The sequence below is a fragment of the Taeniopygia guttata genome, chromosome 37, assembly GCF_048771995.1.
Source record: "Taeniopygia guttata chromosome 37, bTaeGut7.mat, whole genome shotgun sequence".
In the NCBI taxonomy this organism is placed as follows: domain Eukaryota; kingdom Metazoa; phylum Chordata; class Aves; order Passeriformes; family Estrildidae; genus Taeniopygia; species Taeniopygia guttata.
The window spans coordinates 505,984-529,695 of record NC_133062.1 but is presented as its reverse complement, the minus strand read 5'-3'; the positions used below and the strand labels follow the sequence as shown (position 1 = coordinate 529,695).

At 41.6% G+C, this 23,712-nt stretch overlaps 2 protein-coding genes and 1 non-coding gene across 9 annotated transcripts in view; 2 read left to right on the top strand and 1 right to left on the bottom strand.

The window, feature by feature from the left end:
• Positions 1 to 2,257, bottom strand: part of LOC115491548 (uncharacterized) — a 37,202-nt gene extending 34,945 nt beyond the window's left edge. Inside the window, exon 1 of the mRNA XM_072921441.1 lies at positions 2,114 to 2,257. Within this exon, the coding sequence (XP_072777542.1) occupies positions 2,114 to 2,225 (112 nt within the window). The 5' untranslated portion in view covers positions 2,226 to 2,257. The remainder of the gene's footprint in view (positions 1 to 2,113) is intronic.
• A 2,205-nt stretch (positions 2,258 to 4,462) lies between these two features.
• Positions 4,463 to 23,658, top strand: RPS9 (ribosomal protein S9). 7 transcript variants are annotated; one of them, XM_072921383.1, is made up of 7 exons: positions 4,497 to 4,513; positions 6,004 to 6,094; positions 7,416 to 7,520; positions 8,704 to 8,826; positions 14,937 to 15,123; positions 21,254 to 21,468; positions 23,590 to 23,658. In XM_072921383.1, the coding sequence occupies exons 3-6, from the start codon at positions 7,424 to 7,426 to the stop codon at positions 21,429 to 21,431; spliced, it is 585 nt and encodes a 194-aa protein (XP_072777484.1). In that variant the 5' UTR covers positions 4,497 to 4,513; positions 6,004 to 6,094; positions 7,416 to 7,423; the 3' UTR covers positions 21,432 to 21,468; positions 23,590 to 23,658.
• On the top strand, positions 23,431 to 23,517 carry LOC121468880 (small nucleolar RNA SNORD88). The gene has a single exon (XR_005978641.1). It is a non-coding gene; the product is annotated as a small nucleolar RNA SNORD88 (small nucleolar RNA).
• Positions 23,659 to 23,712: the final 54 nt, after the last annotated feature.

Below are 23,712 nucleotides of genomic sequence, written 5' to 3'. Positions count from 1 at the left end.
AAAAAAATTGGGAAAATGGTAAAAAATGGGGGGAAATGGGGTAAAAAATGGGGAAAATGGGAAAAAATTTGGATAAAATGGGAATAAGTGGGGAGAAATGGGGTAAAAAAGGGGGAAAATGGGAAAAAATGGGGATAAAATGGGAATAAATGGGGGAAATGGGGGAAAATTGGGATAAAATGGGAATAAGTGGGGGAAATGGGGGAAAAAAGGGGGAAAATGGTAAAAAATGGGGGAAATGGGGAAAAATGGGTAATAAGTGGGGAGAAATGGGGTAAAAAAGGGGGAAAATGGGAAAAATTTGGGAAAATGGAAAAAAATGGGAAATGGTAAAAAATGGGGGGAAATCGGGAAAAATTGGGATAAAATGGGAATAAGTGGAGGGAAATGGGGCAAAAAAGGGGGAAAATGGTAAAAAATGGGGGGAAATGGGATAAAATGGGAAAAAATGGGATAAAATGGGGAAAATTTGGGATAAAATGGGAATAAATGGGGGAAATGGGGGAAAAAATGGGGAAATGGGAAAAATTTGGATTAAGTGGGGGGAAATGGGGTAAAAAAGGGGAAGAATGAGAAAAAATAGAATAAATGGGGGGAAAATGGGGGGAAATGGGGAATAAATTTGGAAATTTTGGAAAAATGGGAATAAATGAGGGAAAAATGGGGTGAAATGGGGAATAAATGGGCAAAAAAGGGGGAAAATGGGAAAAAATGGGGGGAAATGGGGAAAAATACGGATAAAATGGGAATAAGTGGGGGAAATGGGGTAAAAAATGGGGAAAATGGGGAAAATTTGGGATAAAATGGGAATAAGTGGGGGGAAATGGGGAATAAATGGATGAAAATGGGGAAAATTTGGGAAAATGGGGAATAAATTGGAATAAATGGGGAAAATTTGGAAAAATGGGAATAAATGAGGGGAAAATGGGAAAAAATTGGAATAAATGGGAATTAATGGGAAAATGGGGAATAAATGGGGAATAAATTGGGAATAAATGGGAAAATAGAGAATAAATGGGGAAAAATGGGAAATAAATGGGGAAAAATGGGAAATAAATGGGGGAAACGGGGAATAAATACCAATAACTGAACATATAATCAATAATCAATAATCCATAATCAATAATCGATAATGAAAAACCAATAGTCAATAATTCATCATCAATACCAGAAAAGCATTCCCTGATAAGCGATACCCAACAGCCGATACCCGATAACCGATAACCAATACTTTATAATCCATAACTGATAATCAATAACTAATCACCAATACCTGATAAGCGATACCCACCAGACAATACCCGATACCCGATAATCAACACCCGATAATCAATAACTGATAACTATTAATCAATAAGCAATAGCCAATAACCAATATCCAATAACTGATAATCAACAACCGATAATAGATAACTGATACCCGATGACCAATAATCGATAATCAATAACCAATAACCGATAACTGATACTCAATATCCAATACCCGATAGCCGATACCCAATAACCAATACCCGCTAATTGTTACCCGATAACCTATAATCAATAACCGATAAATCAATACCCGATAAGCAATAACCAATAACTGATACCTGATAACCAATACCCGATATTCGATAAGCAATAGCCAATAACCAATACCCAATAACTGATAATGAATAACCGATAATAGATAACTGATACCCGATTACCCATAATCGATAACCAATAACCAATAACCGATAACTGATACTCAATAACCAATACCCGCTAATTGTTACCCGATAACCGATAACCAATACCCAATAAAACAATACCCGATAAGCAATAACCAACAATTGATACCCGATAACCAATGCCCGATAACCAATAACCGATAACCAATACCTGACAATCGATACCCGATAATCAACACCCGATAACCAATACCCGATAACCGACACCCGATAACCAATAACCGATGACCGATACTCAATACCCGATAAGCAATAACCAACAATTGATACCCGATAACCAATAACCGATAATCGATACCCGATAACCGACACCCGATAACCAATACCCGATGACCGACGCTCAATACCCGACGGCCGACAGCCGATCGCCGCTGATCGATAACCGATAATCGATCACTCACCGCGGGCCGGGGGCGCCCCCAGCGCTGAGGGCGCTCCGAGCGCCGCCATGGCCGCCAGCAAAGGGGGCGGGGCCAGGGGAGGGCGGGGCCAAGGTGGACACGCCCACTTCATCTCAGGCCACGCCCATAAAGGGGCGGGGTCAGCGGGGAGGGGCGGGGTCAGCGGGGAGGGGCGGGGTCAGCGGGGAGGGGCGGGGCGGGGCATGAGGGGAATGGGGAAAATGGGGGAAAATCGGGAAAAATCGGGAAAAATGGGGGAAAATGAGGGAAAATTGGGGATTAAAAGGGGGGAAATGGGGAAAAATGAGGGAAAATGTGGAAAAATGGGAATAAAATGGGGGGAAATGGGGATTAAATGGGGATTGAAAGGGAAAAAATGGGGGAAAATGAGCGAAAATGGGAATGAAATGGGGGAAAATGAGGGAAAATCGGGAAAAATTGAGATTAAAAGGGAAAAAATGGGGAAAATGGGAATGAAATGGGGGAAAATTGGGAATAAAAAGGGGAAAAATGGGGGGAAATGGGGGAAAATCGTGATTAAAAGGGGAAAAATGGGGGGAAATGAGGGAAAATCAGGAAAAATGGGACTTAAAAGGGAAAAATGGGGATTAAAAGGCAAAAAATGGGGAAAATGAGGGAAAATCGGGGATTAAAAGGGAAAAAATGGGGAAAAATAAAGGAAAATGGGAATGAAATGGGAAAAATTGGGAAAATTAGGGAAAATTGGGGAAAAATGCGGATTAAAAGGGGAAAAATTGGGGAAAATGAGGGAAAATCGGGGAAAATGGGGATTAAAAGGGGATTAAATGGGAAAAAATGGGGGAAAATGAGGGAAAAATGGGGATTAAAGGGGAAAAAATGGGGGAAAATGGGAATGAAATGGGGGAAAATTGGGAATAAAAAGGGGGAAATGGGAACAATGTTGAAAAATTTGGAATAAAAAGGGAAAAAAATGGAATAAAATGGGGGAAATGGGGAAAATTTGGAATAAAAAGGGGAAAATTTGGAATAAAAAGGGGGGAAATGGGGGAAAATGGGGAAAAATGAGGAAAAATTTGGAATACAAAGGGTGCAAATGGGAACAATGGGGAAAAATTTGGAATAAAAAGGGGGAAAATGGGAGAAAACGAGGGAAAATTTGGAATAAAAAGGGGAAAATTGGAAAAATTGGAATTAAGAAAGGGAAAAAATGGGGAAAATGGGGAAAATTGGGAAATAAAAGGGGGAAATTGGGGGAAATGGTAATTACAGGGGGGAAAATTTAAAAACCAGATAATTAAAAGGGGAGAAATGGGGAAAATGAGGGAAAATTGGGAATTAAATGGGGGAAAATGGGGGAAAATTGGAATTAATGGGGTAAAATTGGAATTAAAAAGGCGGGAAATGGGAAAAATGAGGAAAAATTGGGAATTAAAAGGGGAAAATTGGGAAAAATTGGAATTGCAATGGGGAAATTGGGAAAAATGGGAAAAATTGGGAATTAAAAGGGGGAAAATGGGGAAAAATGGGAATTAAATGGCGGAAAATGGGGAAAATGAGGGAAAATTGGGAATTAAAAGGCAAAAAACTTGGAAATGAGAATTAGAAGGGGGAAATTGGGAAAAATGGGGAATATTGGGAATTAAAAGGGGAAAATGGGAATTAAATGGGGGGAAATAGGAACAAAAAAGGGGAAAATGGGGAAAATAAAGAGGAAAAATGAGGGGAAAAGGAAGAATAAATGGAGGAAAATTGGGAAAAATGGGAATTAAATACAGGAAAATGAGGGGAAAATGGGAAAATAAGGAGGGAGAAAATGGGGGAAATTGGGAAAATAGGGAGGAGGAAAAGGGGAATTAATTGGGGAAGAAATGAGGGAAAATTGGGAAAAAAGGGGAATTAATGAGGGAAAAAAAAGAAGGGAAAAATCTGGGAATGAAAAGGAGCGTTTGTGAGGGAGAAAGGAGAAAAAACAGGGAAAAAACGGAGGTAAAATGGGGCAAAAAAAGGGAATTTAGGGCGGGGTTTGAGGGGGGATCTCAGAGGCCAAAAAAGCGAATTGAAAATAGGAAAAAACGAGGGAAAAAAGCGGAAAAAAGGAAAATAAAAAGGAAAATCGGGAATGTTGAGGGGGGGGTAAAATGGAGGGGAGGGGGACAAAGGGGGGGGAGGAAAAAAGGGGCGGGGGCGGTTCCAAAAGGCGGGGGGGGGTCCCGGGGGGGTCCCCGCGGCGGAGGCGGCGGCGGCGCCGCTGTCGCGACCGATCGCGACCGAGCGCGACCCCCCCCCAATTCCCGCGGCCCCCCCCGCGGTCCGTGAGGGAAATGGTCCCGCCCAAGGAAATGCGGGCGGTGATTGGTTGAAGGGGATGTCAATCAAAGTGGTGGAGGGAGGGGCGGGGCGAGCGGAGGGGTTGTCATGGTAACGGGGATGGGGTTTTGGGGCTTTTTGGGGGATTTTTTGGGGGTTTTGGGGGATTTTGGGATGTGAGGGGATTTTAGGGAGTTTGGGTGGGAGATTTGGGGGTTTTGGGGGTTTTTGGGGGGTTTGAGGGGATTTTGGGTGGGAGATTTGGGAGGGATTTGGGGTTTTTCGGGGTTTTTTTTGGGGGGTGTGAGGGAAATTTTGGGGATTTTTGGGGGGTTTTGGGGTGTGAGGGGATTTTAGGGAGTTTGGGTAGGAGATTTGAAGGTTTTGGGGTTTTTTTTGGGGGGTTTGAGGTGATTTTGGGTGGGAAATTTGAGGGGGATTGGGGTTTTTTTGGGGGGTTTGAGGCGATTTTGGGTGGGAGATTTGGGGGGGTTTGGGGTTTTTTGGGGGGATTTTTGGGGGGTTTTGGGGGATTTTGGGGATTTTTGAGGTGTGAGGGGATTCGGGGCGATTTTGGGTGGGAGATTTCGGGGTTTTTGGGGCGTTTGAGGCGATTTTGGGTGGGAGATTTGGGGTTTTTGGGGGGTTTTGAGGCGATTTTGGGTGGGAAATTTGGGGGTTTTGGGGCGGTTTGAGGGGAATTTTTGGGGGGGATTTCGGGGGATTTTGGGTTGTGAGGGAATAAGGGGAGATTTTGGGTGGGAGATTTGGGGGGTTTTGGGAGGTTTTTTTGGGGGGTTTGAGGGGATTTTGGGTGGGAGATTTGGGGGGGGTTGGGGTTTTTCGGGTTTTTTTTTGGGGTTGTGAGGGGAATTTTGGGGATTTTTGGGGGGTTTTGGGGTGTGAGGGGATTTTAGGGAGTTTGGGTGGGAGATTTGAGGGTTTTGGGGGTTTTTTGGGGGGTTTGAGGGGATTTTGGGTGGGAGATTTGGGGGGTTTGGGGTTTTTAGGGTTTTTTTTGGGGGGTTTGAGGGGATTTTGGGTGGGAGATTTGGGGGGTTTTGAGTTTTGGGGCCTTGAGGGGAATTTTGGGGGATTTTGGGATCTCCAGGGGGAGTTTTGGGGATACTGAGGGGTGTGAGGGGATTTAATGGGTTTTGGGGCGATTTTGGGTGGGAGATTTGGGAAGTTTCGGTTTTTTTGGGGGGATTTGAGGGGATTTTTAAAAAATTTTGGGATATTGGACGGGATTTTTGGTGCCTTTGTGGGGGTGTGTGGGGGGTTTTGAGGGGCTTTGTGGCGATTTTGGACGGTATTTTTTGGGATATTGAGGGGGCAACACGGAGCCACACCCCAGTTCCATGCAGGGACGCACCTGCACAGCTGCACGAGCCCACAGTGTCCCCAAAATCGCCCCAAAATCCCCCAAATTCCCCCCAAAATCCACCCGCTCCCCCTTGGAGGACTCGGCCCTCCTGCCCCTCCCTCAGGACAAAATGGCGGCGCCCCACGCGGCCTCTCCTCATCTCTATGATCCTCCCACGCCTCTTCCTATTGGTCAACACCGCCCTCACCGCGCGTTTTGATTGGCTCTCATGCAGGAAATGCGCGTTGCGTCTTCCCACGGAGTATATAAACCCACGCAGGCCGCCTCACCCTTCTTTCCGTGCCCGCCAACGCGGCGGAGCTGAGGTGAGGCAGCGTTGACCGCCGGTACCGCGGATCCCTCCCGGGGTTCCCCTCACCCCTCCCGGAGCTTTCCCGGTGTTACCGGGACCCCCTCGGGATTTACCGGGAGCGGCGGCATCGCTTTAAAGCAAATCTGAGGCCTTGGCAAAGCTCCGAGACCCGCGCGGGGTGTTCTGAGGGCGCGGTGAGGGCGCCGTCTAGCGGGCGGGTGCTGCGCATGCGCAGAGCGCGCCATGTGCTGTGAGGGGAGTGGGGGGGGCGGTTAAAATTTGGGCATTTCGGGCAAATTTGGGAATTTCAGGCAAATTGGGGAATTTATCGGATTTTGGGGATTAAAGAATATCGCGATTTACCGGGAGCGGCGGCATCGCTTTAAAACGAGTCTGAGGCCTTGGCAAAGCTCCGAGACCCGCGCGGGGCGTTCTGAGGGCGCGGTGAGGGCGCCGTCTAGCGGGCGGGTGCGGCGCATGCGCAGAGCGCGCCATGTGCTGTGAGGGCGTGGGGGGGGGCTGTTAAAATTTGGGAATTTCGGGTAAATTCGGGAATTTCGGGCAAATTTGGGAATTTATCGGAATTTGGGGATTAAAGAATATCGCGATTTACCTACCGGGAGCGGCGGCATCGCTTTAAAGCAAATCTGAGGTTTTGGCAAAGCTCTGAGACCCGCGCGGGGCGTTCTGAGGGCGCGGTGAGGGCGCCGTCTAGCGGGCGGGTGCTGCGCATGCGCAGAGCGCGCCACGTGCTGTGAGGGGTGGGGGGGGCGGTTAAAATTTGGGAATTTCGGGCAAATTTGGGAATTTATAGGAATTTTGGGATTAAAAAATATCGCGATTTACCTACCGGGAGCGGCGGCATCGCTTTAAAGCAAATCCGAGGCCTTGGCAAAGCTCCGAGACCCGCGCGGGCGGTTCTGAGGGCGCGGTGAGGGCGCCGTCTAGCGGGCGGGTGCTGCGCATGCGCAGAGCGCGCCATGTGCTGTGAGGGGTGTGGGGGGCCGGTTAAAATTTGGGAATTTCGGGCAAATTTGGGAATTTATCGGAATTTGGGGATTAAAGAATATCGCGATTTACCTACCGGGAGCGGCGGCATCGCTTTAAAGCAAATCCGAGGCCTTGGCAAAGCTCCGAGACCCACGCGGGCGGTTCTGAGGGCGCGGTGAGGGCGCCGTCTAGCGGGCGGGTGCTGCGCATGCGCAGAGCGCGCCACGCGGTGTGAGGGGGGGCGGTGGAAAATTGGGAATTTCGGGTAAATTTGGGAATTTCGGGCAAATTTGGGAATTTATCGGAATTTGGGGATTAAAGAATATCGCGATATTGCCCCGCAGCTGTCGCCATGCCCGTGGCGCGGAGTTGGGTGTGTCGCAAGACCTACGTGACCCCGCGGCGCCCCTTTGAGAAGTCGCGGCTCGACCAGGAGCTGAAGCTGATCGGTAAAAACGGCGGGAAAAATAAAAAATGGGGTTTTTTTGGGGGGTTGTGAGGGGAAAAAATGGGAATTTTGGGGTTTGTGAGGGGAAAATGTGAGGTTTGGGGGGATAAGGGGATTTTTGGGGAAAAAATGTGAGGGTTTGGGGAAAAAAAGTTAATTTTCGGGGTTTTTTTAGGGGAAAAATAGGGATTTCTGAGGGGAAAACGTGGAAAGTGTCAGGATTTCTTTAAGGAAAAAATGGAAAATTTTAGGTTTTTTGAGGGGGAAAATGGAAACTGGGGGATTTCTGAGGGCAAAATGGGGATTTTTAAGGTTTGTGAGGGGAAAAATGGGACTTTTTGGGTTTTTGAGGGGGAAAAGCAAGGTTTGGGGAGGAATTAGGGGGTTCTGAGGGAAAATGTGAGGTTTGAGGAAAAAATGGGAATTTTAGGGGTTTTTGAGGGAAAGAAAAGTGAATTTTTTCAGGGTTTTTGGTGGGAAAAATAAAAGTTTCTTGGGATTTCTGGGGGGGGAAAAATTCAATTTTCTTGGGAAAAAATTCGGATTATGTGTAAAAAAGTCCAGATTTTGTGAAAAAAATTCGCATATCGTGGGAAATAATTCTATTTTTGTGGAAAAAGGTTTGGATCGTGTGGGGGGAAATCGGATTGTGTGAAAAAAAATTGGGATGTTGTGGGAAAAACTCTGATTTTATGGGAAAAAAATCTATTTAGTGGGAAAAAGCCCAGATTTTGTGAAAAAAATTCGCATTTCGTGGGGAAAAAAATTCTATTTTTGTGGAAAAATATTTGGATCGTGTGGGGGGAAATTGGATTTTGTGAGAAAAATTTGCATTTCGTGGGAAATAATTCTTTTTTTGTGGAAAAAGGTTTTGATTGTGTGTGTGTGTGTGAAGAAATTAGATTTTGTGGAAAAAATTCGGATGTTGTGGGGAAAACTCTGATTTTATAGGAAAAAAAAAAAACGGTATTTAGTGGGGAAAAGTCCAGATTTTGTGGAAAAAAATTTTGTGGAAAAAGGTGAATTTTCATGGAAAAAAATCGAATTTTATGAGAAAAAATTGAATTTTTTTGCTAAAAACACAGAATTTTTTGTGGGAATTTTTTTTTTTTGTGAGAAAAGCGTTTGGGGAGGGTTGTGAATTTTGGGAATTGTTGTGAATTTTGGTAATTTTTGGCCCTCAGGGGAGTATGGGCTGCGGAACAAGCGCGAGGTGTGGCGGGTGAAGTTCACCCTGGCCAAGATCCGAAAGGCGGCGCGGGAGCTGCTGACGCTCGACGAGAAGGACCCGCGGCGCCTCTTCGAGGGTGAGCCCGCCTCAAAATTCCCCTTTTTTTACCCTAAATTCTTCCTGTTCTGCTCCCTGTTTTATTCTGCCTTTTTCTGATTTTTTTCTGATTTTTTCTGGTTTTTTTTCCTATTTTTTCTGATTTTTTTCTATTTTTTTCCTGAATATTTTCTAAATTTTTCTGATTTTTTTCCTTTTTTTTTTCTGATTTTTTTGCAATTTTTGGTGGGTTTTTAAAAATTTTTTTTCGGATTTTTTCCTAATTTTTTCTGATATTTTTTCTGAATTTTTCCTATTTTTTCCTATTTTTTCTGATTTTTTTTTCTAATTTTTCCTGATAATTTTCTGAATTTTTCCTGTTTTTTTGCATTTTTTTCTGTTTTTTTTTCTAATTTTTCCTGAATATTTTCTGAATTTTTTCATTTTTTTCCGATTTTTTCTGATTTTTTTTCGATTTTTTTCTGATTTTTCCCTGATTTTTGTTGCGAATTTCTCCATTTTTTTCTCCTTTTTTTTCCAACTTTTTTCCAATTTTTTTTCTGATTTTTAAGAAACTTTTTCCTGCTTTTTTATGGTTTTTTTTAATTTTTTTTCTAATTTTTTTTCTTATTTTTTCTGATATATTTTCTGAATTTTTCCTATTTTTTTTCCTATTTTTCTGATTTTTTTTTCGAATTTTTTCTGATTTTTTCCCTGATTTTTGTTGCGATTTTCTCCAGTTTTTTTCTAACTTTTTTCTGATTTTTTCAGATTTTTAAGAAAAATTTATCCCAATTTTCTGCCTTTATTTTCTCCCAGTTTCCCCCCTTTTTTCCTTCATTTTTCTCCCGATTTTTTTCCGTTTTTCTCCCCATTTCCCCCCCCCCATTTTTCCCGCATTTTTCTCCCCATTTTTCCTGCATTTTCTCCCCAATTATTTCCCTGTTTCTCTCCATTTTTCTTCCCATTTTTTCCTGTGTTTTCTCCCCATATTTTTCCCATTTCCTCCCCATTTTTATTCACTATTTTGCCGCCATTTCCCCCCTTATTTTCTCCCCATTTTCTCCCCATTTTTTCCTCATTTCTCCCCTTTTTTTCCCCCTATTTTTTCCCATTTTCTCCCCATTTTTTCTCCTCATTTTCCCCCTTTATTTTCTCCCCATTCCCCCACTATTTTTCCCACATTTCTCTCCCCATTTTTCCTGCATTTTCTCCCCAATTTTTCCCAATTTCTCTCCAGTTTTATCTCCCCATTTTTTTCCCTGTTTCTCTCCAATTTCCTTTCCATTTCCTCCTCATTTTCCCCCTCATATCTTTTCTGTATATTTCCACCATTTTCCCCTTTTTTCTCCGCAATTTATCTGTGTTTCTCCCCAATTTCTTTCCCCTATTTTCTCCATGTTTTTCCTTATTTCCTCCCCATTTTCTCCCTATATTTTTTCCGTTTTCTCCCTATTTTTTTCGCTATTTTGTCTCCATTTCTTCCCTTAATTTTTCCCTACTTTTCCTCACTTCTCCCCATTTTTCCCCTCATTCTTCCCTATGTTCTCCCTTTATTTCCTTCCCATATTTCTCCCAGTTTCTAAACATTTTCCCCTTATTTTTTCCGCATTGTTTTTTTCTATTTTTTCCCCATTTCCTCCCGGTTTCCCCCATGTTTTCTCCCCATTTTTTCCTCATTTTACCTAATTTTTGCCCTGTTTTTCTCCAAATTTTCCCCCTTTTCTCCCAATTTTTTGCTACTTTCTCCCTATTTTTTCCCCTTAAAACATCCAATTTACCCAAAATCCCCCTTTTTCCCCCCAAACCTGCAGGCAATGCTCTGCTGCGGCGCCTGGTGCGCATTGGGGTGCTGGACGAGGGCAAGATGAAGCTGGATTACACTGCCCAAAATCCTGAATTTCCCCAATTCCCTTTTCCCATTTTCTCCCCATTTTTCCTCCCATTTTTTCCTCTATTTTACCTCATTTTTTGTCCTATTTTTCCTCTATTTTCCCCCCTTACTTTCTCCTCTAATTCTGCCCATTTTTTCCCATTTTCTTCATTTTTTGTCCCCATTTTCTTCCTTTACTTTCTTCTCATATTTCTCCCATTTTCTCCCTGTTTTTTCCTGTATCTTTTCTCCATTTTTTCCCTTATTTTCTCCCAATTTTCTGCCTTTATTTTCTCCCAGTTTTCCCCCTATTTTCTCCCCATTTTCCTGCATTTTCTCCACAATTATTTTCCTTTTTCTCTCCAATTTTCTTCCCATTTTTTCCTGTGTTTTCTCCCCATATTTTTCCCATTTCCTTCCCATTTTTATTCACTGATTTGCCACCATTTCCCCCCATATTTTTCCCATTTCCTCCCCATTTTTATTCACTATTTTGCCACCATTTCCCCCCATATTTTTCCCATTTCCTCCCCATTTTTATTTACTATTTTGCCACCATTTCCCCCCTTATTTTCTCTCGATTTTCTCCGTATTTTTTGCCATTTTCTCCCCATTTTTTCTGTATTTTTTCCCTATTTTCTCCTATTTTCTCCCCGTTTTTTCCCCTTAAAACCTCCAATTTACCCAAAATCCTCCTTTTTCCCCCCAAATCTCCAGGCAACGCTCTGCTGCGGCGCCTGGTGCGCATCAGGGTGCTGGACGAGGGCAAGATGAAGCTGGATTACATTGCCCAAAATCCTCAATTTCCCCAATTCCCTTTTCCCATTTTCTCCCCATTTTTCCTTCCATTTTTTCCTCTATTTCCTCCTCATTTTTTCTCCTATTTTTCCTCTATTTTCCTCCTTATTTTCTCCTCTACTTTTGCCCATTTTTTCCCATTTTCTTCATTTTTTCTCCCCATTTTCCCCTTCTTTTTCCTCCCTTTTTCTCCCCATTTTCTTCTTTTACTCTTTCCTCATATTTCTCCAATTTTTTCCCTGTTTTTTTCCTGTATCTTTTCCCCATTTTCTGCCTTTATTTTCTCCCAGTTTTCCCCCTATTTTTTCCGCTATTTTCTCCCCAATTATTTTCCTTTTTCTCTCCAATTTTCTTCCCATTTTTTCCTGTGTTTTCTCCCCATATTTTTCCCATTTCCTCCCCATTTTTATTCACTATTTTGCCACCATTTCCCCCCATATTTTTCCCATTTCCTCCCCATTTTTATTTACTATTTTGCCACCATTTCCCCCCATATTTTTCCCATTTCCTCCCCATTTTTATTCACTATTTTGCCACCATTTCCCCCCTATATTTTTCCCATTTACTCCCCATTTTTATTCACTATTTTCCCACCATTTCCCCCCATATTTTTCCCATTTCCTCCCCATCTTTATTCACTATTTTGCCACCATTTCCCCCTATATTTTTCCCATTTCCTCCCCATTTTTATTCACTATTTTGCCACCATTTCCCCCCATATTTTTCCCATTTTCCTCCCCATTTTTATTCACTATTTTGCCACCATTTCCCCCCTTATTTTCTCTTTGTTTTCTCCCTATTTTCTCCCCATTTTATCCCCATTTTCTCCCCATTTTTTCCTCATTTCTCCCTTTTTTTCTCCCCATTTTCCCCCTTTATTTTCTCCCTGTATTTCTCCCATTTTCTCCCCATTCCCCCACTATTTTTCCCACATTTCTCTCCCCATTTTTCCTGCATTTTCTCCCCAATTTTCCCTGTTTCTCTCCAGTTTTTCTCCCCAATTTTTTCCCTGTTTCTCTCTAATTTCCTTTCCATTTTCTCCTCATTTTCCTCCCATATCTTTTCCCTATATTTCCACCATTTTCCCCCTTTTTTCTCTGCAGTTTATCTGTGTTTCTCCCCAATTTCTTTCCCCTATTTTCTCCATGTTTTTCCTTATTTCCTCCCCATTTTCTCCCTATATTTTTTCCGTTTTCTCCCTATTTTTTTCGCTATTTTGCCTCCATTTCTTCCCTTATTTTCTCCCTACTTTTCCTCACTTCTCCCCATTTTCCCCCTCATTTTTCTCTATGTTCTCCCTTTATTTCCTTCCCATATTTCCCCCAGTTTCTGACCATTTTTCTCCTTATTTTTTCCCCATTTTTTTTTCTATTTTTCCCCCATTTCCCCTCTATTTTCTCCCAGTTTCCCCCATGTTTTCTCCCCATTTTTTCCTCATTTTACCTAATTTTTGCCCTGTTTTTCTCCAAATTTTCCCCCTTTTCTCCCAATTTTTTTCCAATTTTCTCCCCATTCCCTCTCCCTATTTTCCCGCATTTTTCTCCCCATTTTTCCTGCATTTTCTCCCCAATTATTTCCCCGTTTCTCTCCATTTTTCTTCCCATTTTTTCCTGTGTTTTCTCCCCATATTTTCCCCATTTCCTCCCCATTTTTATTCACTATTTTGCCACCATTTCCCTCCTTATTTTCTCTCCATTTTCTCCCTATTTTCCGCCATTTTCTCCCCATTTTTTCCCTATTTTCTCCCATTTTCTCCCCGTTTTTTCTCCTCATTTTCCCTCTTTTTTTTTCTCCCCATTCCCCCACTATTTTTCCCACATTTCTCTTCGCATTTTTCCTGCATTTTCTCCCCAATTTTTCCCTTTTTCTCTCAAGTTTTTCTCCCCAATTTTTCCCTATTTCTCTCCAGTTTTTCTCCCCAATTTTTTCCCTGTTTCTCTGTAATTTCCTTTCCATTATTTCCTCATTTTCCCCCTGTATCTTTTCCCTATTACTTCCACCATTTTCCCCCTTTTTTCTCCGCAATTTCTCTGTGTTTTTTCCTTATTTTCTTCTAATTTTCTCCCCTTTTTTCCTCTTTTTTCATCCTTATATTTACTCACTATTTTACTGCCGTTTCCACCCTTATTTTCTCCCCAGTTTTCTCCATTTTTTGCCGTTTTCTCCCCATTTTTTCTGTATTTTTCCCTCTTTTCTCCCAATTTTTTCCTGCTCCATTTTATTCCTTTATTTTCTCCTCATATTTCTCCCATTTTCTCCGTTTTTTCCTGTTTCTTTTCCCCATTTTCTTCCTTTATTTCTCACAGTTTTCCCCCTATTTTTCCCACATTTTTCTCCCCATTTTTCCTGCATTTTCTCCCCAATTATTTCCCCGTTTCTCTCCATTTTTCTTCCCATTTTTTCTTGCATTTTCACCCCATGTTTATTCACTATTTTGCCCCCTTATTTTCTCCATTTTCTCCCTATTTTTCGCCATTTTCTCCCCATTTTTTCCATATTTTCTCCCAATTTTCTCCCCGTTTTTTCCCCTTAAAACCTCCAATTTGCCCAAAATCCCCCTTTTTCCCCCCAAACCTGCAGGCAACGCGCTGCTGCGGCGCCTGGTGCGCATCGGGGTGCTGGACGAGGGCAAGATGAAGCTGGATTACATTGCCCAAAATCCTCAATTTCCCTGATTCTCTTTTCCCATTTTCTCCCCATTTTCTCCTCATTTTCCTCCCATTTTTTCCTCTATTTTCTCCTCATTTTTTGTCCTATTTTTCCTCTATTTTTTCCCCTTATTTTCTCCTCTACTTCTTCCCATTTTTTCCCATTTTCTTCATTTTTTCTCCCCATTTTCCCCTTGTTTTTCCTCCCTTTTTCTCCCCATTTTCTTCCTTTATTTTCTCCTCATATTTCTCCCATTTTTCCCTGTTTTTTCCTGTATCTTTTCCCCATTTTTTCCCTGATTTTCTCCCAATTTTCTGCCTTTATTTTCTCCCAGTTTTCCCTCTATTTTCCTTCATTTTTCTCCCGATTTTTTTCCATTTCTCTCCCATTTTCTCCCCATCCCCCCCTCATTTTTCTTGCATTTTTCTCCCCGTTTTCTCCTGTGTTTTCTCCCCATATTTTTCCCATTTCCTCCCCATTTTCATTCACTATTTTGCCACCATTTCCCTCCTTATTTTCTCTCAATTTTCTCCCCATTTTTCGCCATTTTCTCCCCATTTTTATTTACTATTTTGCCACCATTTCCCCCCTTATTTTCTCTCAATTTTCTCCCCATTTTTCGCCATTTCCTCCCTATTTTGATTTACTATTTTCCCACCATTCCCCCCCTTATTTTCTCTCCATTTTCTCCCTATTTCTCGCCGTTTTCTCCCCATTTTTTCCGTATTTTTGCTCCTTTTCTCCCAATTTTCTCCCTATTTTCTCCCCGTTTTTTCCCCTTAAAATCTCCAATTTACCCAAAATCCTCCTTTTTCCCCCCAAACCTGCAGGCAACGCGCTGCTGCGGCGCCTGGTGCGCATCGGGGTGCTGGACGAGGGCAAGATGAAGCTGGATTACATTTTGGGGCTGAAAATCGAGGATTTCCTGGAGCGCCGCCTGCAGACCCAGGTCTTCAAGCTGGGCCTGGCCAAGTCCATCCACCACGCCCGCGTGCTCATCCGCCAGCGCCACATCCGGTGGGTTCCTGCCAAAAATCCCCAAATTTTGGGTGAAATTCCCGCGTTTTTGGGAGCTCGGCAAGGCCTCACTGCGGCTCCGCCGTACACCTTGCGAAGGGCGGCGCCAAAGGGGTGAAAGCAGGTAAAAAACACCAATTCCCACAATTTTGAGTGTTTTTGGGAATGATTACAAGATGCTTACAAAAACATTTGGGGTTTGATGCGAAATTTTGGGGTTTTTATCCAAATTTTTGGTGTTTTCCCGCCAATTTTTGCAGCAATTCTCGAAAGTCAATAGACGAATTTTTCACGGTTTTCTCCCCAGATTTTTCTCCAAAGGACTTTTCTGGATAAATTTAGGAAGTTTTGAAGTATTTGGATCCAGAAATTCCTGAGGAAATCCCAAATTTTGGGGTTTTTTACCCAAATTTTTGTCATTTTCCCGCCAATTTTCACATCAAGCTCAAAAGTGAATTTTTTTTGTGGCTTTGTCCCAAATTCTGGCGGTTTTGTCCCAAATCTGGGATTTTCGACATCTTTAGGATGAAGTCCAGTGGATGCCAGGCAGGAATTCCCAAAATCCCCACAATTTTGGGTGAAATTCCCGCGTTTTTGGGAGCTCGGCAAGGCCTCACTGCGGCTCCGCCGTACACCTTGCGAAGGGCGGCGCCAAAGGGGTGAAAGCAGGTAAAAAACACCAATTCCCACAATTTCGGATGTTTTTGGGAATTTCAGATGTTTTTGGGAATGTTTACAGGATGTTCGTCCTAAAATTTCGGGGTTCAATGCGAAATTTTGGGTTTTTTCCCCAAATTTTTGGCATTTTCTCGCCAATTTTCGCAGCGATTCTCGAAAGTCAAGAGATGGATTTTTCATGGTTTTCTCCCCAAATTTTTTTCTGGAATCATTCCAAAGGACCTTTCTGGATAAATTTGGGAATTTTTGAAGTATTTGGATCCTGAAATTCCTGAGGAAATCGCAAATTTAGGCTTTTTTTACCCAAATTTTTGGCGTTTATCCACCAATTTTCACAGCGATTCTCGAAAGTCAATAGACGGATTTTTCACAGTTTTCTCCCCCATTTTTTTTCTGGAATCATTCCAAACGACCTTTCTAGATAAATTTGGGAATCTTTGAAGGATTTGGATCCTGAAATTCCTGAGGAAACCCCAAATTTTGGGTTTTTTCCCCAAATTTTTGGCATTTTCCCGCCAATTTTCACCTCAGGCTCAAAAGTGAAATTTTTTTGTGGCTTTGTCCCAAATTCTGGCGGTTTTGTCCCAAATCTGGGATTTTGGACATCTTTAGGATGAAGTCCAGTGGATGCCAGGCAGGAATTCCCAAAAACCCCCCAAATTTTGGGTGAAATTCCCGCGTTTTTGGGAGCTCGGCAAGGCCTCACTGCGGCTCCGCCGTACACCTTGCGAAGGGCGGCGCCAAAGGGGTGAAAGCAGGTAAAAAACACCAATTCCCACAATTTTGGATAATTTTGGGAATGTTTACAGGATGTTTATCCAAAAATTTTTGGGTTCGATGCGAAATTTTGGGGTTTTTCCCAAATTTTTGGCATTTTCTCGCCAATTTTCGCAGCGATTCTCAAAAGTCAAGAGACAGATTTTTAACGGTTTTCTCCCAAATTTTTTTCTGGAATCGTTCCTAAGAACCTTTCTGGATAAATTTGGGGATTTTTGAAGGATTTGGATTCTGGAATTCTGGAGGAAATCCCAAATTTTGGGTTTTTTTACCCAAATTTTTGGCGTTTTCCCGCCAATTTTCACATTAAGCTCAAAAGTGAAATTTTTTTGTGGCTTTGTCCCAAATTCTGGCGGTTTTGTCCCAAATCTGGGATTGTGGACATCTTTAGGATGAAGTCCAGTGGATGCCATGCAGGAATTCCCAAAATCCGCCCCAATTTTGGGTGAAATTCCCGCGTTTTTGGGAGCTCGGCAAGGCCTCACTGCGGCTCTGCCGTACACCTTGCGAAGGGCGGCGCCAAAGGGGTGAAAGCAGGTAAAAAACACCAATTCCCACAATTACGGATGTTTTTGGGAATGTTTACAGGATGCTCGTCCTAAAATTTTTGGGTTCAATGCGAAATTTTGGGTTTTTTCCCCAAATTTTTGGCGTTTTCTCGCCAATTTTTGCAGCAATTTACAAAAGTCAAGAGACGGATTTTTAACGGTTTTCTCCCCAAATTTTTTTCCAAAGGACTTTTCTGGATAAATTTGGGAATCTTTGAATGCTTTGGATCCTGAAATTCCTGAGAAAATCCCGAGTTTTGGGTTTTTTCCCCAAATTTTTGGTGTTTTCTCGCCAATTTTCGCAGCGATTCTCGAAAGTCAAGAGACGGATTTTTCACAGTTTTCTCCCCCATTTTTTTTCTGGAATCATTCCAAAGGACCTTTCTGGATAAATTTGGGAATCTTTAAAGGATTAGGATCCTGAAATTCCTGAGGAAACCCCAAGTTTTGGGTTTTTTTACCCAAATTTTAGGCGTTTTCCCGCCAATTTTCACAGCGATTCTTAAAAGTCAAGAGACGAATTTTTGAGGATTTTCTCCCAAATTTTGGTGTTTTTTCCCCAAATTCTTTTGGGGAATCACTGTGGAACACCTTCCAAATAAATTTAGGAATATTTGGAGGAGATACATCCCAAAATTCCTGAGTAAATCCCAAATTTTGGGTTTTTTCCCCCAGAATTTTTGTTGTTTTCCCGCCATTTTGTGCAGCGACTTAAGAGTTCAAGATGCGAAGTTTTGTCCCAAATTTTGGTGTTTTTTCCCCAAATTTTTTTTGGGAATCACTGGAGAACACCTTCCTGTCTAAATTAGGGAATTCTGGGGGAAGTAACATCCCAAAATTTTGGTCCAAATTGTGCAATTTTTGTTCTAAAAATGCGATTTTTGTAGCGCAAAAAAGCTGAATTTTGGGATTCTGACTCCCAAAATTTGGGAAAATTTCCCGAATATTTGGGATTCTCTTTCCTAACATTTCCCAAACCATTTTCTCTCTTAAATCTCATTTTCCCTTTGAAAAGTCTCGAAAAAAAAGCGATTTTTGTGCAAAAAAAGCGCTTTTTTTGCTGTAAAATCTCCAAATTTTGGGAAAAGTTCCCATATTTTTGGGATTCTCTTTCCTGACATTTCCCAGACCATTTTCTCTCTTAAATCTCATTTTCCCCTCGAAAAGTTTCGAAAAAAATGTGACTTTTGCTCTCCGAAAACGCGATTTTCGCGCGGAAAAAAGCGCTTTTTTGGCCGTAAAAAAGCCGAATTTTAAAATTCTGAATCCCGAATTTTGGGAAAATTTCTCGAATTTTTGGGATTCTCTTTCCTGACATTTCCCAGACCATTTTCTCTCTTAAATCTCATTTTTCCCACACAAATTCTCAAAAAAAAGGTGATTTTCGCTCTCCGAAAATGCGATTTTCACGTGGAAAAAAAGCGCTTTTCCCAAATTTTGGGATTCTTACTCCAGAATTCTGGGAAAATTTCCCGAATTTTTGGGATTCTCTTTCCTGACATTTCCTAGACCATTTTCTCTCTTAAATCTCATTTTCCCCTCACAAATTCCTCAAAAAAATGCGATTTTCGTCCAAAAAAAGTGCTTTTTTTGCCATAAAATCCCTAAATTTTGGGATGCTGACCCCCAAATTTTGGGAAAAATTCCCGAATTTTTGGGATTCTCTTTCCTGACATTTCCCAGACCGTTTTCTCTCTTAAATCTCATTTTTCCCTCATAAATTAAAAAAAAAATGTGATTTTCATGTGGAAAAAAGCGCTTTTCCCAAATTTTGAGATTCTGACTGCGAATTTTGGGAATATTTTCCCGAATATTTGGGATTCTCTTTCCTGACATTTCCCAGACCATTTTCTCTCTTAAAATCTCATTTTTTCCTCAGAAATTCTCAAAAAAAAAGTGATTTTTTCCCGGAAAAATGGCAATTTTCGCGCGAAAAAAATCACTTTTTTTGCCGTAAAAATCCCAAATTTTGGAGTTTTGACCCGGGATTTTTTTTGGGAATTCTGGAACGGCAGGGTCCGGAAGCAGGTGGTGAACATCCCTGAGCCTCATCCCAAAAAATCCCGACTGTGCCCCGTCCATCCCAATTCCCTGCCAAAAATGTGATTTTTGTGCTGCAAAAAAAAGCCAAATTTTGAGATTCTGACTCCCAAATTTTGGGAAAAATTCCCGAATATTTGGGATTCTCTTTCCTGACATTTCCCAGACCATTTTCTCTCTTAAATCTCCTTTTCCCCTCATTAATTTAAAAAAAAACGTGATTTTCATGTCTAAAAAAGCGCTTTTCCCAAATTTTGAGATTCTGACCCCCAAATTTTGGGAAAAGTTCCCATATTTTTGGGATTCTCTTTCCTGACATTTCCCAGACCATTTTCTCTCTTAAATCTCATTTTCCCCTCAAAAAGTCTCAAAAAAAATGTGATTTTTGTGCAGACAAAGTCCTTTTTTTGCCATAAAATGCCTAAATTTTGGGATGCTGACCCCTAAATTTTGGGAAAATTTCCCGAATATTTGGGATTCTCTTTCCTGACATTTCCCAGACCATTTTCTCTCTTAAATCTCATTTTCCCCTCACAAATTCTGGTAAAAAACACAATTTTCGCCCTCTGAAACTGCAATTTTCACGTGGAAAAAGCGCTTTTCCCAAATTTAGGGATTCTGACTTCTGAATTTTGGGAAAAGTTCCCATTTTTTTGGGATTCTCTTTTCTGACATTTCCCAGACCATTTTTTCTCTTAAATCTCATTTTCCCCTGACAAATTCTTGGAAAAAATGCAATTTTTGTCCAAAAAAAGTGCTTTTTTTTGCCGTAAAATCTCCAAATGTTGGGATGCAGACTCCCAAATTTTGGGAAAATTTCTCCAATTTTTGGGATTCTCTTTCCTGACATTTCCCAAACCATTTTCTCTCTTAAATCTCATTTTCCCCTCAAAAAGTCTCAAAAAAAAAAGCGATTTTCGTCCAAAAAAAGTGCTTTTTTTGCCATAAAATCTCCAAATTTTGGGAAAATTTCCCGAATTTTTGGGATTCTCTTTCCTGACAATTCCCAGACCATTTTCTCTCTTAAATCTCATTTTCCCCTCACAAATTCTCGAAAAAAAAGTGATTTTTGCCCTCTGAAACAGCAATTTTCACGTGGAAAAAGCGCTTTTCCCAAATTTAGGGATTCTGACTCCAATTTTGGGAAAAGTTCCCATATTTTTGGGATTCTCTTTCCTGACATTTCCCAGACCATTTTCACTCTTAAATCTCATTTTCTCTTCACAAATTCTCGGAAAAAATGCGATTTTTGCTCTTCGAAAACACAATTTGCGCGCGGAAAAAAGCGCTTTTTCCAAATTTAGGGATTCTGACTCCTGAATTTTGGGAAAATTCCCATTTTTTTGGGATTCTCTTTCCTGACATTTCTCAGACCTCAGATCTCATTTTTCCCTCGAAAAGTTTCGAAAAAAATTCGATTTTCGCTCTCCAAAAATCACGATTTTCGCGCAGAAAAAAGTGATTTTCGCGCGGAAAAAACCGAATTTTTGTCCGTAAAAATCCCAAATTTCGGAGTTTTGACCCGGGGTTTTTTTTGGGAATTCGGGAACGGCAGGGTCCGGAAGCAGGTGGTGAACATCCCTGAGCCTCATCCCAAAAAATCCCGGCTGTGCCCGTCCATCCCAATTCCTGCCAAAAATGTGATTTTTGTGCTGCAAAAAAGCCAAATTTTGGGATTCTGACTCCCAAATTTTGGGAAAATTTCCCGAATTTTTGGGATTCTCTTTCCTGACATTTCCCAAACCATTTTCTCTCTTAAATCTCATTTTCTTCTTGAAACGTCTCCAAAAAAATGCGATTTTTGTCCAAAAAAAGTGCTTTTTTTGCCGTAAAATCTCCAAATTTTGGGAAAAATTCCCATATTTTTGGGATTCTCTTTTCTGACATTTCCCAAACCATTTTCTCTCTTTAATCTCATTTTCCCCTCACAAATTCTTGACAAAAATGCAATTTTCGCTCTCTAAAAACTCAATTTTCGCGCGGAAAAAAGTGATTTTTTGATCGGAAAAAATCACTTTTTTTGCCGTAAAAACCCCAAATTTCGGAGTTTTGACCCGGGGTTTTTTTTGGGAATTTGGGAATTGCAGGGTCCGGAAGCAGGTGGTGAACATCCCGTCGTTCATCGTGCGCCTGGACTCCCAAAAACACATCGACTTCTCTCTGCGCTCCCCCTACGGCGGCGGCCGCCCCGGGCGCGTCAAGAGGAAAAACGCCAAAAAAGGTCAAGGAGGCGCCGGGGGCGCCGAGGATGAGGAGGAGGATTGAGAGTTTTCCCCAAAAAAATGGGAATTCCCAAAATTCGGTGAGTTTTGGGGGGGTTGAGTTGGTTAAAATGGGTAAAATGGTGTTTGAAAGTGGATTTTTTGGGGTTTGAAGGGGTTTTTTTGGGTGTTGGAAGAGTAAAAGTTGGGTTTTGGGGAGTTTAAAGGGTTAAAATTGGAGTTTTGGGTGTTAAAATTGGATTTTGGGGGGTTAAATGGAATTTTTGGGGAGTAAAAGGGTTAAAATTGGAGTTTCAGGGAGTTCAAAGGGTTAAAAGTCGATTTTTGGGAGTTTAAAGGGAAATTTTGAGGGTTTGAAAGGGTTAAAATTGGTTTTTGGGGGGTTTAAAGGGAAATTTGGGGGGTTTGAAAGGGTTAAAATTGGATTTTGGGTGTTACAATTGGATTTTGGGGGGTTTAATGGAATTTTTGGGCAGTTCAAAGGGTTAAAAGTCGATTTTTGGGAGTTTAAAGGGAAATTTTGAGGGTTTGAAAGGGTTAAAATTGGAGTTTTGGGTGGTTTAAGGGAAATTTGGGGGTTTGAAAGGGTTAAAATTGGATTTTGGGGGTTTAATGGAATTTTTGGGGGTTTGAAAGGGTTAAAAATGAAGTTTTGGGTGTTAAAATTGGATTTTGGGGGTTCAAAGGGTTAAAATTGAATTTTTAGGATTTTAAAGATAAAATTTAGGGGTTTGAAAGGGTTAAAAGTCGATTTTTGGGATTTAAAAAGGAAAATTTTGGGGGTTTGAAAGGGTTAAAAGTCAATTTTTTGGGAGCTTAAAGGGAAATTTTGGGGGTTTGAAAGGGTTAAAATTGGATTTTGGGGGTTTAATGGAATTTTTGGGGAGTTGAAAGGGTTGAAATTGGAGTTTTGGGGGTTAAATTTGGATTTTGGGGGGTTTAATGGAATTTTTGGGGAGTAAAAGGGTTAAAATTGGAGTTTTGGGGAGTTGAAAGGGTTAAAAGTTTATTTTTGGGATTTTAAAGGGAAATTTTGGGGTTTTGAAAGGGTTAAATTGGAGTTTTGGGATTTTAAAGGGAAATTTTGGGGGTTTGAAAGGGTTAAAATTGAAGTTTTGGGAGTTTAAAGGGAAATTTTGGGGGTTTGAAAGGGTTAAAATTGAAGTTTTGGGATTTTAAAGAAAAATTTCAGGGGTTTAAAACGGTTAAAATTCGAGTTTGGGGTTAAAATTGTATTTTTCGGGGCCTTAAAGGGGATTTTGGGAGACTTAAAAGGATTAAAATTGGAGTTTTTGGGGTTTAAGGGAATTTTGGGGGGTTTGAAAAGGGATAAATTCGATTTTTGGTGGTTTTTGGGATCTGGGTGTGGAATTTTGGGATCTGGGGTGGGAATTTCAGTGAATTTGGGGATCTGAGGTGGAATTTTGGGAAATTTTGGCATCTGGGGCTGGAATTTTGGGATTTGGGGCTGAAATTTTGGGATCTGAGGCTGAACTTTTGGAAATTTTGGGATCTGGGGTTGGAATTTTCGGGGTTTTTGGGATCTGGGGTTGGATTTTTGGGATCTGGGGTTGGAATTTTGGGGAATTTGAGGATCTGAGGTGGAATTTTGGGAAATTTTGGCATCTGGGGTTGGAATTTTCAGGGTTTTTGGGATTTGGGGCTGAAATTTTGTTATCTGGGTGTGGAATTTTGGGGAATTTTGGTGTCTGGGGTAAAATTTTAGGGGTTTTTTGGCATCTGGGGTTTGAATTTTGGGATCTGGAGTTGGAGTTTTCGGGGTTTTTGGGATCTGGGTGTGGAATTTTGGGATCTGGGGTTGGAATTTCGGTGAATTTGGTGGAATTTTGGGAAATTTTGGCATCTGGGGTTGGAATTTTTGGGGTTTTTGGGATCTGGAGTTGGAATTTCAGGATCTGGGCTGGAATTTTTGGGGTTTTTGGGATCTGGGGTTGGAATTTTCAGCTATTTTGGCATCTGGGTTTAGAATTTTAGTGAATTTTGGGATCCGGGGGTGGAAATTTGGGATTTTTTTGGGGTGGGGCCCCCCGTGATGGCAGCACTGGGCTCTGACCCCCCCTGATGGATTCCTGTGCCCCTCCCCCACGCGGGGAGGGTCTGAGGGGGCCCCAAAATCGGAATTTCGGGAATTTTTTTGGGAATTTTGGGGTTGAATTAACCCTTTGTTGTTTTTCCTCCAGGTGACGCCACCCGAAGTTCAGGGTTGGGGGCGGGGAATTCCTGTCAATAAAAATTTCAACTTTAAAACATCTCTTTGTTTTTTTTTTTTTCTGGGGGGAAATTCCGGGATTTTGGGACTTTCA

Coding starts and splice junctions, on each gene's coding strand:
- RPS9 (XM_072921380.1), top strand. CDS start 7,424: ATGCCCGTGGCGCGGAGTTGGGTGTGTCGCAAGACCTACGTGACCCCG. Junction 7,521..8,703: donor CCAGGAGCTGAAGCTGATCG/GTAAAAACGGCG, acceptor TTTGGCCCTCAG/GGGAGTATGGGCTGCGGAAC. Junction 8,827..11,376: donor CCCGCGGCGCCTCTTCGAGG/GTGAGCCCGCCT, acceptor CCAAATCTCCAG/GCAACGCTCTGCTGCGGCGC.